This window comes from Quercus suber, unplaced genomic scaffold, assembly GCF_002906115.3.
Source record: "Quercus suber isolate HL8 unplaced genomic scaffold, Cork oak 2.0 scaffold_38, whole genome shotgun sequence".
Taxonomy (NCBI): Eukaryota; Viridiplantae; Streptophyta; class Magnoliopsida; order Fagales; family Fagaceae; genus Quercus; species Quercus suber.
In genome coordinates, this window is record NW_027069503.1 from 1,119,231 (window position 1) to 1,138,211 (window position 18,981).

Consider the following 18,981-nt stretch of genomic DNA (forward strand, 5'->3'; position numbering starts at 1 on the left):
AAAAAAAAAAAAGCTCAGCCTCCGCTCCTCCTCCTCCTCCTCCCCTCACAACCTCTCCAAGCTCTGCCACACCGCTGTCAACATCCTCTCCCTGAAGCCCTCGCTGTCCACTTCTCAAGCAATACTCTTTTCTTTTAGGACTAGGGCTCTGCTTTGAAATGTTAGATCTCAAAAAAGAACCAAACCAAATCAAAAACCTTTTTCATTTGTTATGAATTTCATGCAGTGAGACTGAATCTTTCATAAATGGGTCTCCCTTTTACGGAAATGTTCTCTTCTGTCTTTAGTATCAGAGAAGCTTCCATAGCCTCTGTCCTCTCTCTCTCTCTCTCTCGTAGGTATAATTGTATAAATTAAACGCATCTAAATAAGGAATAGATATGAAATCTAAGGTATTTCTAATTCCAATCCATTAATTTAAAACCAAAACTCAAGTATCCTAATGCAACTTCATTAATAGTTCATACAAAGAACCAATAACAACTACAAACACTAAAACAGCAGAAAAGAAAATCTAAGGTACTTACAAACAAGCCATTAAGGTACTCACAAACTTAGCCTGAAGACTTCCTAGCCATCTTAGTTGTCATTCAAAAGAATGTCTGCCAGAGTAGTGACCAACCCAGTCGTCACTCCCTCTACAGCTCCCCTAACAATTGGGTGACCGTTGCTGTTACGCCTTTGCGGAATCTGGGCCACCGGATTTCCATTATCAGGTTGAGGAGGAGGAGCTGCAGGTGGATGATCGAGAGTTCTTCTGAACTTGTACGAAAAAGTTAGTCTCCCTTGGGCCTCCCCGTTCTTGTTTATAACACTTCGTGTGACTAATTTCTTGTCATCAGCATCACCAAAATCATTAAGCAGTTCTTCAAGGCGAACACGAACTTGACCGATAAATTTGCCGCCAAGACAGGAAACATTGCGGTGAGATTCGAGCCTAACAACCAAATAAAGCCGCTTCTGCTGGGCCTCAACAATGTCTATGCTGTTGAATTCAAAGTGGTTCCCCACTTATGGTTTGTTTGGAAGTTTAGAGGGGGAGGAGAGTAGAGGGGAGGGGAGTAGTGGAGAGGAGAGAAAAATGATTCTCCTCCACCTTGTTTGGATGTTTTTAAAATTAGTAAGGAAAAATGGAGTAATTAGCCCTTCTCCTTGTGTAATTTTGTTAATATAATAAGGGTAAATTAGGTAATTTACTTAGTTAATAGTTTATGTACTCTACTCTCCCTCCAAATCTCTCCAATTTGGGGGAATTAAAAATGGGAGGCTAGAGGGAGTTGAAACCCCTCCAAACCCCTCCCCCTCCTTCCTTAAAAAACTTCCAAACAAGGTAATAAGATTACTCTCCCTCCCTCTACTCTACTCCCCCTCTTTTTTTAAACATCCAAACAGGCCATTAGGGTTTGAACGGCCGTTTAGGTCAACAGGACTTTTATTCTCTTCGTCATAGTAGCGATTACCGTCATCATCGCAAATGCAAACGACATGGTAAGCCTTCAGGCGTTGAAACAAATGTACACTCTCTAGATCGTTAGCACGCTCAATGAATATCTCTAGACGTCTCCAAGCCATTAGGCGCTTTGAAGAAAATGCAGTATGGGATGTAAAGCCAGTGCAGTAGTGTAATGGGGGAGAAGAGCGTAAGAGCTGTAGGCCTTAATTTTTTGAGCAATGCTGAAGACACATTTTTGTGCAACATAGTGTAACAACTCGGCAAACAGTGAGTTGAGATTGGTGAGCTGTGATGAGTTAGGATGTGTTAGTAGGTTATGTGGATACACTTTAACCAATCATAATTCGCTATATAGCGAATCGTAACACTAAATTGTATAAAAATGTGTACCTCTAGCATTTCTCTAAAATTTTACTATCATTTCACTTTTAATCTTTATCTTTTAAGTTCTTTTTTCCGTACATATAGTTAATTGAATTTTACTAATGTGTGCTTTTAGAACACATATTAATTTTTATTTTTGAAAAAAAAAATTCAAAAATTAAAAAAATAATGACAACATTTTTAATTCTCAAAAAAATATTTTCAAAAATAAAAAGTTTAATATATACTTTAAAAGTATACATTAATCGGACCTTAGGTAACTTTATGTTATTACAATCCAGACCACGTGTGGTCCAAACCACCCCTTGTCTTGCAAGCTTCGAGAAATTCAACCTTCATTTAATGTGAGTGTCAGCTGTGACAAGCTGTCACGTTGGAGGAGAAAAGAAGGAAAGGCCATTCAGCCTAAGAGTTCTAAAAATAAAAATAAAAAATAAAAAAAGTCATTTCCACGTTTCAGAAATCCACGAATCAAAAAGATCCTTTTGTATTTTTATTTTAATATAGGTAAAAATGTAAAATTGGTTTTCTAATTTTTAATTTTTTTATTTCAATATTTTAACTTTTATTTTTGTTATTTTAATTCTCTAACTTTTAATTTTTGTCAATACAAGACTCCGTTAGAACTCAATTAGAGAATACTGTTTATTGAGCCAAAATGACATGGTTTTAGCTTTTTTTTTTTTTAAATAAATTTTGGAATTTAAAGACAGAAAAAAATTTGTAAAAAAAAAAAAAGAAACCGAATCAGAACTTCATCACCGAACTCCAGTGACAATGCATAATAGTAGGAAAAAAAAGAAAAAGAAAATGACAAATCAAGATTTCTTTTAAACAAAAGCACTTATACAAAAAGAAAGCCTTGAACGTTTTTGACTTTCTAACCCACAATATAAATCCTTAAATATTCCAACAGAAACCTATCTAAAAGATGTAGAAAACCAAAAACAATATTAAACAGAAGACCGAAAGACAATGATAAATTACAAAAACAAATGTTATTTTTCAAAATCTACAATCATAAAGAAATGAGCTACAAGGTTCCACAGTGAACAATATGGAACCAAGTACAGATAGGGGTACAAAAACAAGATACCGCTTTAGGTGATGGAGTTCTGAATTGGTTTCTTTGTTTTGAACTATTTTTTGTCGTTCCCCTTAAATGTTTTCTTTTTTCTTTTCTTTTCCTTTTTTTACAGATTTTTCTCTTTTTTTCTTTAAATTTTGAAATTTATTATTAAAAAAAAAAAAAGGGCCAAAACAACGTCATTTTGGCTCAATTAATGGCAATCCCTAACTCAATTCTAACGTAGTCCTACATTTACAAAAATTGAAAGTTAGAGGACTAAAATGACAAAACTGAAAGTTAGAGGACTGAAATAAAAAAGATTGAAATTTAGAGGGCCAATTTTACATTTTTGCCATTAATATATTATTTTATAATACATTGGTAAAACTCCCCATTTGGCATTGTGATGGTAAAATTCCCTATTGTTAAGAGCACTTATATATTTGGATATTATATCCGATTTTATTTTACTATCTTAAAAAATTATTTTATCAATTATATTATACCATTTTATAATACACCCAATATCCTAATTTTTATTTTACAATACAACATATTAAAATAATATATCTACACAATAAAATAATATATTTCAAAACATAAATAAAAGCTAGAAATGAGAAATGGATAGAGAGACAGAGATTGAGACTTGAGACAAAGAGTGGGAGGAGAGTGGAATGAATTAAAAAAAATTATTTTCTTTTACAATTGTGCTACAATACCATCACAAATTTGAAATTTGTGATGGTCCTGTAGCACAATTCTAAAATTTTTTAGTATACCAAACCAATACAAGGCCAAATGTTAGGGCCCTTTAGTACTTTAATGCTAAAATTTGCTTACATATGAAATTTGTGATGGTATTGTAGCACAATTCTAAATTTTTTTAAGATACCAGACCAATACAAGGCCAAATGTTGGGGCCTTTTAGTACTTTAATGCTAAAATTTGCTTACATATGCCATTTGCAAGGCTAATTGTGAATGCTCTAAGAGCGTTCATATTTGGTTTTTACAAAAAATTTCATTTTGCCATTTTAAAATTTATTTTATCATTTATACAATACTATTTTATAACACATTCAACATCTCAGCTTTATTTTCTTATACAATTAATGGAATAAATTTCATACTAAAAACTGTTTCAGTTTAACTGAAAGAACTATATATTTCAATACCAGTTGATATCGGTGTACTTATTCGAAAATACCACTATTATTATAAATATATAATAAAATATAATAATAGTTATTTTATCATGTTTATTGCCGTATAAAAAATTTATTTAAATAATATATATTGATTTATACAAAATAAACTTTTACAATATTAATCTTTTTTATTTTATTTTAGTAATTATTAAGCCAATTACTATAGTTTTTTTTTTCCTATTCCGTACCCAGACCAGCATTCTATGCTTTTATTTTTTTTGCTTTCCTCATTTATATGATTATATCACCTTCTTTAATTTTCTTTTCCTTTTACATGCACCACAACACACACTGACACGTGCCCAATGCCTCTTGCCCCACCTCTAAGAAATTCAGCCTTGTCTTGCAAGCTTAGAGAAATTCAGCCTACATTTAATGTGATTATCTCCAAGTCAATCTTTAGATTTTGTTATACATTCAGTTCCACCCGTGAGCTTGATTCCCTCAGGTGAGGCTGATTGTCATGGTTTGGTGTAACAGGCTCTGCCCTGAGCTCTCCGTTTCTTGTTAGTTGAATAATATTATCCAGTTTACCAAAGAATAAAATTGTCTCCAAGTCTTGTGACCAGCTGTCACGTTTTAGAGGAGAAAAGAAGGAAAGCCTACTTGGCTTAAGTTTACGACTGAAATGATTTATTTAGTTAAAATTTTAAAAATAAAAATAAAAATAAAAATTATTTGTTGAAAGTATAGTAAATAAAATTAAAAAGTAGTTAAAATAGTACTAAACCTATAAATAATATTAAAAAGTGCAATACAATTTATAAATAGCAATAAAAATAAATTAAATAGTAAAAAAATAACATTTTAAGCCAATATCAAACAAACCCTAAAAATTAACAAAAAAAAAAAAAAAGTCATTTCCACGTACCAAAAATCACGGATCAAAAAGATATTTTTTTTTAATATATTATTTTATAATACATTGGGATGGTAAAACCCCAATTGGCATTGGGATGGTAAAATCCCCCCACTGTAAATTTATAGTATCAAAATTATAAAGGAGTGCATTGCCTGGAATTGTAATTATAAAAAAAGTTTCCAACTGTGCTGCAGTACTACTACCATCTTACTGTAGCAAAATGGTATTTTTTTAAAATAATATTTTATTGGGATTTATTTGAGTATTGGATTTTATTTGGATATTGTATCATATTATTTTATTGTGTAGATATACTATATTAATGTGTTATATGGTAAAATAAAAATTAAGATGTTAAGTGTATTATAAAATGATATGGTATAATAGATAAAGTAACTTTTAAAATAGTAAAATGTGATATTTTTTAAAATACCAAATGCTAATGCTCTTATATGATATTCTATTCTTTTACCATTTTATTTAAATATTTTTTTTTACTCTTTTTAATTATTATTTTTCTTTATTATTTGTTCCCATCGGTGAGGGAGATGGAGGGAAAAAAAATTGGTGTCGGAGATGGTGATAAAAAGAAGAAACCGGGTGAGGGAGATAGAGACAAAAATGAGTGATGCTAGAATTTGTGTGATAAAAATGGTAGAGAGGATTGAGAGTGTTGGCTCATAAAGGTGGAAGAGGAGAACAAGGCTTAGAGAGAGTAAGGCTGAAAATAATGAGTGGCTGAGAGAAAGAATGAGGAAGTATTTTGTTTGATAAGAGAGAGAAGATGAATAAAAAAATGAATAAAAAAAACGGCAATTGTACAGTATCATTTCAAGATAAAATTCTACTGTGTTGTCAAAGGCCTTGTAACTTAATTAGCACCTTCTCATGCACAAAGTGCTTGGGGGTTTAAAAGGAAAAAAGTTCAAGCTGCAGGGTTAGCAGCACGTTGTAATTATTTCTCAAAAAAAATTCTATTGTGTTGGAATATTATAATTTTTATATAAAATACAATATTCTAAATATTGATTAATTGCTTATTTAATTGATTTAATATTCATACCTTTTAACCTTTTTTTTTATAGTCAAAATCTATCATTTGACCGATTTTATTTTTAGAGCACTAGTATTCGAAGATGTCCAAAAAAAAAAACACTTATTTTGCATCCTCTAGTACCACTTTATCTATTTTACCAACTCATTTTACAACTCATCCAACATCCTAATTTTTATTTTTATATACAACCTGTGAGAACCTGATTTGGGTTGTGAACCCACTACGTGAAAGGACTTAAACCCAAGAAGCATAAAACAATAAATTTATAGAGAATTGGTTGAAAAACTAGGCTATAGTTTATCAAACAGATATTGGAATGGATTCAATAGGAGAATGAAAAGAAGTAGGATAATATTGAAGAAAAAACAGTCCTCAGTAGGATCCGAGGTGAACTGTTCTTGTTTATTATCCTCAAATTCGGTTACAAATTTGATCCTTGAATGCTTAGTCCTTTTCTCTTATGATTCTTTGATCCCCTTTTTATGAAGGACCTCTCTCCTTAAATAGTTCCTTCTAATGCATCTTGATCTTACACTTATTGATCACCTGCATTACCACTTGAGTGCTTGTCCCATTAGACACCCTTTCTGGTTGTGTATGCCTTGAGGCAGCCAACTTTGTACTGTTCAGAAGTCTTCTCCACATTAATGCAGTCAGGAAAGTAGTTGCAGAATATTAAATGCGGTAGTGACAGTTTTCTTCCTAAGATATCTGAAGCCTTCTCTCAGTCTAATGTCTCCACAATGTCTATTCATACCAACAGAACTTTCTAGGAGATTCTCTTCCGAGAAGACACTTACCCTCAACTTGTCTTGCTGAGCTTTTATGGCCAGAACCAACTCTTTTATTCGTTAATACGGTCTCTAATGACGGTGATTCTTTCCCCTCGGACTAGTCCTGATCCTCAGCTTTGGCCATAGGCCCAATGGCCAAATGTATAATAAACTTCCGGACCTAATATCCCTACACAACCCAATAAAATAATATAAACTACCCAATAAAATAATAAAAAGTACTCTCCTCTCACTCTCTTTTTCTCTTCACATACAACCAAAAGATTAAAATATTATTATTTTTCTTTACAACCTATGAACAATACCACTAGCATTGGGGGTATAAACACCTCCTAGTTGCTATTTTACAACACAAGACACCCAAAATCCATTCTATCCAAGTTTGTATACTTCAAAAAATTTGCAACCTATGAATAGTAAGGTTGCATATATGCAACCTTACTTTTCATAGGTTGTGTAGAAAAAAATATATTTTAATCTTGTGGTTGTGTGTAAAGAGAAAAAGAGAGAGAGAAGAGTATTTTTATTATTATTTTATTAGGTAGTTTGTATTATTTTATTGTGTTATATGTAAAAAATTAAAACTGAAGTGTATGGTGAGTTGTAAAATAAATTAGTAAAATAGATAAAGTAATGTTTCAAGATGCAAAATATGTTTTTTTCTTTTTTTTTTTTCATAGATGCAACCTTACTGTAGCAAGGTTGCAAATTTTTTTAAGTTTACAAACCCAAATGAAGTAAGTTTTAGGTGTCTTGAATTGTAAAATAACAACTGAGAGTATTTACACCCCAATGCTAGTGTTAGTATGTGTTTGGATTGGGCTGAAAGCTGCGTCTGTGTTTGTTCTTTCGCGTTTTGCCTTTTTTTTTTTTTGGTTCAACCGCAATGTTTGACTAAGTCTTCCGTGAACAGTGCACCCGTGCATTATTCACGGTCTCACAAATTCTACTTTTTAGCAATTTTTTCATTAAAAATGAGTCTCACGGTACTATTCACACATTTAAAAATTATTTTGTTACAGTATTTTCAGTTTTCAGTTTCAGTAAAATAAGTTCTATCCAAACGAACCCTTAATGTCCGGTTTGTTGTATTAAATGACCATAAAAATGCTCATACTGTTTGCTATCTAAGCCTTCTGTACCTAATAGCCATATACGTTACTATTATTATTGTCAAACGTTTTGAATACAAAAGCATCGGAAAGTTTAATTTGATTTAAACAGGGGATTAAATGACAAGGTTACACCTTAGACATTTTAATATATGTAGCCAACATGTCCGGCCATATGTGTGAGAAAATCAATTTTTTTGTGGACTCCGTTTTCTTATAAAAAGAAAACTCCCTACATTTTTGCAAAATTAAAATTTTACTTTCTTGAAAATAATTTATCCTCCTGTATATTATATTTCGGAGTAAGAAAAGTACTATTTTAAGAGCTTCTAATTCTACAAGCTATGTAGGCTTGTAATTAAAGATAATCCGTAAGGTGGCTGAGTTGTTGTATTTTAGGGGCAGTACGTATAATGTTCATAGTCTATTACACTGAAAATTCCGTAGACGGCATATATCATCTCAATTGCACCATCTTAAAAGCATTCATGAATTGACGTTTGAATATTATTTATTTATCAATTATTGCTCTTAGGAACAACATATTGTTCATCAATGCTAAAAATTTTAGCATTAAGAACATTTGATGTGAGAGCTTAAGTGAGAATTGAAGAAAAAGAGAGACACGCACATGGACAAAGAGCTTGAGAGCTTCCAGTGAGCGAGTCTAAAGCTATGAGAGAAATATATTGAGAGAGGTGCAGTCTAAAATTGAGAGAGATACATAATGAGAGTGTGAGAGAGTGAAAAATAAAAAGGAGACATTTTTCTTTACTTAAACTACACATAAGGAAGATAAATTGATAAAGTTCTCTTAGAGGTTTGAGTGCTACAATCAAAGAGTGTTGGAATGTTCAAAGGAAGATCATGCTACTAGGTTTTGTGAAGAAATTATATTCACTCCTTATGATTTATTTGTTGTCTCTCCAATTTAGTGTGGACTCATATTTTAGATAAACTTGAGAGTTGTAATCTCTATTTTTATAAGGGATATTTTTTGGAGTCACCACATGGTTTTTTCCTCTACACCGAAAAGTTTTTTCAAATGAGATTTGATGTTATGTATTGTTGTTTTTTTATTGGTATTTGCTAAAATTTTTGTTTTCATATAAATTTTTATTGCTTGGCAATCATTTATTTTAATTCACCCGTAATCATTGAGTAGATTTAGGATTTTTTTTCCCAATAGCCCGTTCGTGAACCTTGGGGCTCGCTGGTGGAACTGGAGAGTTGGTTCAAAAAGGTTTGAAGATTCTGGTAGATCATTCCCGATTAAAAAAATAAAAGTGTTCTCACCCAGTTTAACGGATACCAAAGAATGTCTAAGTACAGTTCATAATCCGCAATCATTTTTTTTAAGGAATAATGCGCAATCATATTTGAATTTAAATATGATTGCCTAAATTAAATGATACTGTCTAAATTACCTAATCTCACAATCCATTTAATGATTTAAATAGTACTGGTGCTGACTAAAGTGACTAGTGACCCATATTTCATATTTGAATTTTTGTTTCGTAAGTATAAAGCAGAAAGAGTACTCTGCTGTTTTTTGTAATGTGCACCTTGTTGTTGGATGTATCTATAGACTATAGCCCAAATAGGTAGACCTAGAGAAGGTATGACTAGACATGGCAAAACGGGCGGGTTGGGTCGGGTTCGGGTCGGGTCGGGTTCGGGTCGCGGGTCAAAACGGGTCACGGGTCAAAACGGGTCATTTTTAAACGGGTCAAACGGGTTGCGGGTCAAACGGGTCACGGGTCAAACGGGTTGCGGGTCAAACGAGTCGCGGGTCAAACAGGTCACGGGACGGGTCGAGTTGACCCGTATTTTTCAAACAAGTTTTTTTTTTTTTTTTTTTTGGAAATAGATGCAATTTGTCAATTGTTTCTAAGTTCCTTAATTGTGATTAGATTTTCATTGGTGATACTATTACCACTTACCAATTACCACTAAACACTTGATACCTAAATTTGGTGCAACTCTTATTCCAGCTTTCTAAAAGCTAATCTTGGTATAATTTTTGATATGTTTAAAGTAGGAAGAGAAAATGAAGGTGGCAAGTAAAGAATGACAAACTATAATGGAGTACATAACATATTAAGTGAAGAAGAATAAGTAAATATTTTATAAGAATTACACCTCAATCTCAATCTACTCAACGTTGGTAGACGTGGAAAAACGAGAGGATCGGTTCGGGTTCGGGTCGGGTCAATCGGGTCGCGGGTCAAAACGGGTCATTTTTAAACGGGTCAAATGGGTTACGGGTCAAACGGGTCGCGGGTCAAACGGGTTGCGGGTCAAACGGGTCGGGTCAAACGGGTCTGACCCGTTTTGCCATGTCCAGGTATGACTATGAAACCCCTTTAGATTTAAGGGACAATTGTTGAGTGGATTATTAATATTGTTTCAACAATAATTTAGTTATTACCTAGTAGTATGGATTTGAGAAGGGCTAACAAGCTTTAATTGTTTAAAAAAGAAAAAGTTAATCATGTCATTTGTAAATAAGCTTGAACTTGTTTAACAAAATTAAAAATGAGCTCATCTTCAAAATCAAAATAAATGAAATTTTTTTATATTTTAATACTTGACTTGGCTAAACTTATTTTTAACTTTGCTTTGTCTAGTTGGGAGGATAAAAAATGTTAAGAGAATTAAAAAAAAAAAATTAATTTTCATTATTGTATATCTACTGAGAAGATGAAAAAGTAAAAAAATAGAGAGTTGATATGTTATTATTATTATTATTAATAAAATTTGATAGATCAAAAAGTGAGGGTAATCTTGACATTTCGTTTCCTTAAATTTTCTCTCCATATATTTTTTCCTAATTTGGAGAGCAGAAAAGACTTGTAGGCCCAAAGGAAAAAGTATAATATGTTTCCGTAATACCAGCTCAAGATCACATTTGGTGTTTCATACCCAATCAATGACTGACATTTGTCCAAAAAAAAGCCACATCAGTTTACTCCACCAACCTAAAAAGAAAAAGACAATTTTGCCCTTGAAAAATTTTCAAACCGCGCCACTTTCTCTCCCTCGCTTACTAAACCTGAAATTCCCAAAACCCATTTGTTTCTCTCTGTTTCTCAGGTGCTCTCTCTCCCTCTCCTTTTTCTTTCTCTCAAGTACTCCTTCTCCTTTCTTTCTCTCAACTCTTAATTTTGCTGCCAAACATAGCCAATTCTTTCTCTCAACCAGGATTTTGCTGCCAAACACATCCACTGCCAAGCATCGCAGGTCCTACAAGACTGGAAGTTGAATCCTTTGAAAACCCCAAAACGAGCATCGCAACCACTGCCTAGCATCGCAGGTCCATCGTCGATTTCGAGAATCCACCGCAAAGGGGTAATATTTCTTTTCATCTGCTTCCTTTCATACCTATTCACATCTTTTTTCATTTTAGTTTTATTTGTTTGCAACTACAGAATGGTTTTTTTAACTTATTTGTTATCACCCACAAAAGAAAGGCAGAGGCACATTTTTAGTGTGGAAATGAGAAATTTTTTTAGTTTCTTTTTATTAATTTATTTGCAAATACAGATGGGGCTTTTTTTTTACTTATCACCAAAATAAAATTTAGAAAAAGAAAAAGAAAGAAAAAGACACATTAGGGTGTGAAAATGAGATAAATGGGAATACGAAACTAAAATATGCTGTATATGTGATAGCCTAAATAGGAAGTTTATTTTTTATGTATATCCTAGCTTTTGTGAAACAGAGAGTTGAAGAAACTAATTCATATCTCTTTCAATTTGGCACTGGTACAGGGATGTGATGCCTCTGTTCTATTGGGTTTACTGAATGAATTGATTCCAATAAATAGTCTCTTTCTAAGAGTCTCCGCTGAGGTATTTAATCTTTCTTTTCCTTTTTCTTTTCTTAGTTTAAGTCTATAGTTGTGTTATTATGGAAAATTATGAGTTCTACCTATTCAATTTGTTCATTCAACATTCTTTTTCATGATTAGGCTAGACTAGTAATGGATTTTTCAGAAAATGCTCTTGATACAGCTGGTGACAATGATAAAAGTGAAAATCATGAGAATGTAATTTTGGGTGAATTCTATGAAATTAAACTTGCAATGCAAGTGAATTCTGAAGAAGAAGCATATAATCTCTATAATGAGTATGCTTTAAACAAGGGGTTTAGCATTTGAAAAGGGGTTACACAAAAGACTGATGGTGTTCTCAGGCAGCAAGAATTTTTGTGTTCAAAACAGGGTCATAAAGAGTTTGAAGACCCCTGTGATTATAAAAAGTATAATAAATTAGATACAAGAACAGGTTGTCAAGTTAGGATTCGTTTTGATGTTAAAAATGGTATTTGGAGTGTTTCACACTTCATTGATGAACATAATCATGAATTTGCAAGTCTAGCAAAGAGGTGTAATTTGAGATCAGGAACGAAGGTGCTAAGTACTCATGGGACTATAATTGAGACAATTGTTAGATCAGGCATAAAAGCAACAAGGTCTTACTCATTTTTATCAAAGGAGCTTGGTGGTGCAAATAATGTTGGGTTCCTTAAAAGAGATTGCCATAACTTCTTGTACACTAAAAGAAAACAATTGATTGAAGTTGGGGATGGGCAAAGTGTTATTAATCATTTTAAAAATAGACAAAGTGAAGATTCAATGTTTTTTTATTCAGTACAAGTAGACCAAGAAAATAAAATGGTAAATTTCTTTTGGAGAGATGGTAAATCAAAATTAGATTATGACTGTTTTGGGGATGTTGTTTTTGGCACCACTTTTCAAACCAATAAGTATAACTTAATATGTGCACCATTTGTGGGGATCAACCATTATTAGAACAATGTTTTATTTGGTTGTGCCTTTCTAACTAATGAAACCACTGATTCATTTGTTTGGTTGTTTGAGACTTTTTTGACAGCAATGGGAGGTCGACAACCAAAATCTATTTTTACAAATCAAGACCAAGCAATGGAAAATGTTATTAAGGCGATTTTCTCTGAGTCTCGTCACAGACTTTGTTCATGGCATATTAGTAAAAATGCCCTACAAAACCTCCCAAGACTTTATAGTAATCTAGATTTCCATCAAAGATTTAATAAGTGCTTAAATGGATGTTTAACTGAAATGGAGTTTGAGTCAACTTGGAATGGTATGATTGAGAAGCATAATTTAAAGGATCATGCATGGCTTAAAAGTATACCAAATCCGAGAAAAGTGGTGTCCAGCCTTCAATGTAGATTTCTTTTCTGCAAAGATGAAGTCTACCCAACGAAGTGAGAGTACAAATAGTGTATTTCATCAAATCATGAAAACATCCATGACACTTATCCAAGTTGTTGAATTTTATAAGGAAAAGGTGGTAGAAATGCGCCAAAATGAAATAAATGAAGATTTTTGTTGTAAGAATGGTGTACCTTCAAAAGTAATGAGGTATGGAGGTATCTTAAGTCATGCTGCTAAAGTTTATATTATTACTTTGTTTAAAATGTTTGAAGAAGAGTTCAATTCAGGTGAGGGATTGAGTTGTGTTGAAACTAACCATCATGAGAATAACTTCACATATTTACTACATAATGAGATGAGTAGTAGGGTATACATTGTGCATTTTAACCGGTCTGAATTGACCATTTGCTGTGAGTGCAAGTTATTTGAGACTTTGGGCTTGTTATGTTGCCATGCTTTAAGGGTGTTTCTTGTTAACAATGTGAACAAAATACCCGATACATATATATCAATTAGATGGACAAAAGATGCAAAAAAGAGATTGTGTTCTTATGATGATTTTTCTCAACCAAAAAAGAAATCAAGTCGTACATTGCGAATGAGCATGTTAACTCATTTGGGATATAATATGTTTGATAAGGCTTCATTGACCGATAATGGGACAAAATTTATTATGGATAATCTAAGAGAGCTATCACGTGAGTTTGAAAAGTATATGATGGCTACAAATGGGGTGGAAGATGTTGGTAAAGAATGTCCTCAAGATCTTGCACATGATGAGGTGCAACCAAACTTAGATGGGGAGAAACCACTCCTTGATCCACCACATGTGAGAAAGAAAGGGATAACCAATGCTAGAATAAAATGTCAATTGGAGAAAAAGAAAAGAAAAAAGGTGAAAGACGGTTCAACTTCACAAGCTCCACAATCTACTTCTATGCTTCAAGAAATTCAAGTGAAAAAGATGAGAAGAAGCGTGAAAGATACAACTAGTTCCCAAGCTCCACAAGCTAGTTCTATGACACATGGTATGTTCAAAACTACTATTTTGGTCATTTTTTTCTCTTTGCTTTGCTTGTCAAGTTTAACCATTTGCTATTTTTTCTTTTTCTTAGGAGATGTTCAAGTATCACTCATTCCCCCGGAGATGTCTACAAGAATGCATCAACAAATTCAAGCGGATAAGATGAGAAGTGAAAAATATGCAACTAGTTCACAAGCTTCACAAGCTAGTTTTATGATACATGGTATGTTCAAAACTACTATTTTAACCATTTTGTTCTTAGCTTTGCTTGTTAAGTTTAATTATTTGTTACGATATCCTTTTTTGCTTAGGAGATGTTCAATCATCATTCATTCCCCCGGAGATGCCTATTGTTTATCCCATATTTAACTCTACAAGAATGAATCAAGAAATTCAAGTAGAAAAGATGAGAAGCAGTGGAAAAGATGCAACTAGTTCACAAGCTCCACAAGTTAGTTCTATGATACATGGTATGTCCAAAACTACTATTTTAATCATTTTTTTTGTTAGCTTTGCTTGTTAAGTTTAACCATTTGTTAATATTTCTTCTCTTTTAATCATTTTTTTTCTTAGCTTTGCTTGTTAAGTTTAACCATTTGCTACTATTTCCTCTTTTTCTTTGGAGGTGTTCAATCATCATCCTTTTCCCCAAAATTGTTCAATCCCATGTTTAGTAATACAAGAATGCTTCAAGAAAATATATTAATATCACCCTTCAGTCAGGTACATTATGTCACTTTAAACTTTTTACATTAGGAAGAAAAAAAATGCCTTTTAACATGTACTCTTTTTTTCCAGGACTCAACCACAAGATTCTAAATATAATGGAAACTTTTTTGGACAGTTTTTTGATTAGCAAACTGCACAGTCATATGCACAAGATCTGAATATAATGGAGAATTTTTGGACAGCTTTTTGGATATCAAACTGCACAGTCATATGCACAACTAGTGGACAATATTTTTGGGCAACATATTTGACTTAGACAGCCGCTTCTTAGATGGGATGTCTAACAATTTGGATAGTTGATACCTTTTATAACAACTCTTTTGAATACCTTTTGTAATTAATGAAGCTACAAAAACATGTTAGATTCTATATTTGCATCTTGATTAGCTTCTAGTTTAACACAAATTCTATATGAAAATGATGAATATTTTTAAATGTGATGGTAAAGTACATTTCTATAAGTTCATCTTTGAATAAGGCAATTGTGGATGAATATTTTTACATCTCCTCCCATTTGAACAATTTGCAAATAGCTGTGGAGATGGATTTGGAGTTTTCATTTTCTTTTGTTTAAATTAACCTTACAAAGGGCATTTGCAAAAAGCTGGTGGCTTTTGCAACTAAAGAGCATTATTGTCGAATACTGCTAGTTTCCAATACTTGACTTGGTCAATTGTCAATTGTCCATTGTCTTTTGTGACTTTGTGAAGAAGTGAATACTTATACGTTGTTGAAGAATTGAATATGTTTAGAAAGTGGAAGTGAATTACAATTATTGAATATTACACACCCTCCAAAGCTACCTTGGCCGTAGTTGCTTGTAATCACCAAGGTGAGGTGATCAAAGCATGGTCAAAGCTGTGTCATCTTGGCTCTCCTCTCATTGCTGAAGCTGCTGCTATCCAGTGGGCTACCCAGTTAGCTATTTTTGAAAGCTGGAGTAATGTATAATATTCTTAGATAGATAATAACCATTGAAGTTTACAATGATCTCAAATGTATGTAAATGATGAAAATGATCTCAAATGTATGTAATAACCATTCAAGCTATGAGAAAATTTGTTTTGATGAAAATGATTTGCTCATCTCATTCATTGAATCAAATCTATACATATATACACCAAAAGAACCAGATCAACTCTGTAACTAACTTAACAGATTGCTACACGTGTGAACAAGGACTAACAAACATAACAGACTCTTACACGTGCTTGACTTACTAAGCTAACTATACTTATATACAAACTACATATTGTACTATACAATTACAACTAAGCAACACTTCTGCTCTGTTGTATAGACAGATTTATACTATTCTTGAGCTTCTTCAATTTTGTAACACAAGACACAATCCCATGATGCTTATCCAATCCTTCAATCTACATATCATCTGCTCTTGCACTTGCTATTGCACTGTTTGATTGTCTTGCCTACTCTGGTGCTTGTGTGTGCTGCTCTGGTGCACTAGCCATTGCACTATGTTGCAGCCTGAGCTACTATGGTGTGGCAGTTGATGTTGCACCTATTGTAGCTGATGTTTTATCGTCATGCCTTTGACAAATGCTAAAAACATTATGACACAAAAAGGTATTGTTAGCATGAACAATGCAAAATAAGAAAATGAGAGGCACCTACCTGGTTTCAAAGCTAGAAAGACTGGTTTATTACATAAGGGAAGCTTATGAAATATGAATTTAAGGTAATGGCCTAAAAGCAAATTCCAAGACTTTTTAATCCTTGACCTGAGCTTAGAAGTTTCTGAAGCACGGCAAAAACTAATTACTCGATCCTTAAATGGTATGCTTTAGAATCACTAGAAGCCACAATGAAATACAAATTAATATAAGGGGTCAGCGAGGAAAATTTTAGATACTCATAACAATCAAAGCCAAAGGCACAAACTTACAACTTGGCCATTTCAAATAAGTTTTTCATTTTGTCACGAATAAAGCCTATTAGGGAAGAACAAAAGAACAAGCTTGCCAAACTATTGGATTGCCCATATCTTGATCAAAACAATTTGGGACCTATGACACTAACTCCACATCGCCAAATGAAATTAAAACACAAGCTTCATTAGGGAGAGAACAGGGCAACTCACAAGCGTAGCTACTACAACTTTCCAATAAATCCGATGGTATCAAAAACAAATTCAAAGAAAGAGAACAATTTTTCATCCACTAAATTTGGGAATAATTAAAGCAGCAATGCCAAATTCAAAGAGATACAGATCAGTTTCAATATCCTAATCTTTGTTTCATAAAAGCTGGGGATATATAACAGAAATAAATATCTTGTTCAAGATATCAAATATAAAACATGTTTCAGGTTCTTTACCCTTTTGGGCTCTTTCAAATCAAACATCTTCTTTTTCAGGTCCTGTTTTATTGTGAGTAGGGTTCCTAAGGATCTTCACCCGCTTTGCCCTATGTAGCTTGTTGGCCTCCTAAGGACCAAAAGAAAGAAGATTGGGTATGCTTTTGGGATGTTAGATGTTGCTTTCCATGGTTTGGAAAATCAAACCTCAACCAATGAAAATTTCTCTCTGGTTACCTATCAAAAAAAAAAAAAAAAAAATCTCGATGGCTTGGTTTTATCCTAGAATCATTTTCAAGAATTGAATTATGTGTTTGTGTTTTCGCCTCTGAAGAAGCATTATAGATTGTTTGTGCCATAAAAAATCCCATTTGCATTGCCTCTCCATTATAAATTAAAATTATGTGTCAAAGAAACAAGCAGTAATTTCTCAAATTCTGTTTATAGAGAAACATCAAGGCCATAGAGCAACATAATCACCATTACCCCAACCAACTTGCCCTGAAAACAACCAACTTGCCCTGAAAACCACAACCAGCATTACCCCATTTTCACGAAATACCACAACCACCATTCTAGTTCAAACAACAATAGCAAAGCCCTCATCCAAAACAATGGGATCAACTATAGATTTCTATATGGGATTCACAAGTTTTCCAAACCCTCCCACCAAAGAAAAAAAAAAAAAAAAAAAAAAAAAAAAAACACACAAACACCACAGATAAGGCAAAAATCAACACAGAGGAAAAATCCCCAAAAAAATTCGAAATAAAATTAGAAGCACAAGTTTTTCCAAGGGACATTCATGATTTTTCACAGCCTCAAGGAGATTTGAAAAGAAACAGATATAATGGGAAATTAACCCTTTTGGGTTGTTGGGCGTCGAAATCCGTGAGTGAGAAAATGGCCTGGGTTCTCCAAACCGACGGTGATGCTAGAAAAAGAGTAAAGGTGATTTTCAGAGGATATAAAGGCTGCTCTCGTTGGACTGGTGATGCTCGGCAGTGACTGTGAGAACTCGCACCGTAGGTGGGGGAAGAGCACGGTGGCAACGAGAAAATGGAATAGGTAATTGTGGATGGAAGGGAGTTTGGGTATGAAAGAGAGAGTAATGTTTGATTTCTGGAATTAGATTTGAAAGGGACGAAGGAGAGAGTGAGAAAGTGGCAGGGGTTCAAAAACATATCAGGGTTTCATTTTGGGAATTGGATCCGTTTGGATACAGCTAAAAACTGAAAACTGAAACTAAAAACTGAAAAATACTGTAGCAAAATAATTTTTAAATGTGTGAATGGCACCGTGAGACTCATTTTTAATGAAAAAGTGGTTAAAAAGTGAAATTTGTGGGTCCGTAAATAGTGCACAGTGTGCACTGTTCACGAAAAAGTCAAACTTTTCGTCTCTGGGAATGATGAAAAGTAAAAAAAAAAAAAAAAAAAAAAAGAGAGATAGAAATGCAAACGCTTCGTCTCTGGGAATGATGAAAAGTAAAAAAAAAAAAAAAAAAAAAAAGAGAGATAGAAATGCAAACGCGTTTGGGAAGCGCAAAACGCGCTTCCCAAACGCACACTAAGGATCCGTTTGGATACAGCTAAAAGCTGAAAACTGAAAACTGAAAACACTGTAGCAAAATAATTTTTAAATGTGTGAATAGTGCTGTGGGACCCATTTTTAGTGAAAAAGTTGATAAAAATTGAGAATTGTGGGACTGTTCAAGCGTTTTAGGTGAATAGTGCTGTGAACAGTGCACTGAGCACATTTAAAAATG

General features: G+C 33.2%; 2 protein-coding genes across 2 annotated transcripts; one reads left to right on the forward strand and one right to left on the reverse strand.

The window, feature by feature from the left end:
* Nucleotides 1–579: 579 nt before the first annotated feature.
* LOC112029617 (protein SRC2 homolog) lies at nt 580–1,572 on the reverse strand. Its single transcript, XM_024062302.1, has 2 exons — nt 1,391–1,572; nt 580–985 (listed from the first exon to the last, which is right to left on the reverse strand). Exons 1-2 carry the CDS (start codon nt 1,570–1,572, stop codon nt 580–582), a joined length of 588 nt encoding a protein of 195 aa, XP_023918070.1.
* An 11,789-nt stretch (nt 1,573–13,361) lies between these two features.
* On the forward strand, nt 13,362–15,185 carry LOC136066541 (protein FAR-RED ELONGATED HYPOCOTYL 3-like). The gene is made up of 5 exons (XM_065771020.1): nt 13,362–14,172; nt 14,260–14,391; nt 14,480–14,638; nt 14,794–14,891; nt 14,967–15,185. The coding sequence occupies exons 1-5, from the start codon at nt 13,407–13,409 to the stop codon at nt 14,985–14,987; spliced, it is 1,176 nt and encodes a 391-aa protein (XP_065627092.1). The 5' UTR covers nt 13,362–13,406; the 3' UTR covers nt 14,988–15,185.
* Nucleotides 15,186–18,981: the final 3,796 nt, after the last annotated feature.

Excerpts from the sequence above, each read along its gene's own strand:
- LOC112029617 (XM_024062302.1), bottom strand. The coding sequence starts at position 1,572 with ATGGCTTGGAGACGTCTAGAGATATTCATTGAGCGTGCTAACGATCTA. Across the intron at positions 986-1,390 it reads CGTTCAAACCCTAATGGCCT|CATAGACATTGTTGAGGCCC; the intron begins GTTTGGATGTTT and ends TGAATTCAACAG.
- LOC136066541 (XM_065771020.1), top strand. The coding sequence starts at position 13,407 with ATGTTTGAAGAAGAGTTCAATTCAGGTGAGGGATTGAGTTGTGTTGAA. Across the intron at positions 14,392-14,479 it reads AGCTAGTTTTATGATACATG|GAGATGTTCAATCATCATTC; the intron begins GTATGTTCAAAA and ends TTTTTTGCTTAG. Across the intron at positions 14,892-14,966 it reads TAATATCACCCTTCAGTCAG|GACTCAACCACAAGATTCTA; the intron begins GTACATTATGTC and ends CTTTTTTTCCAG.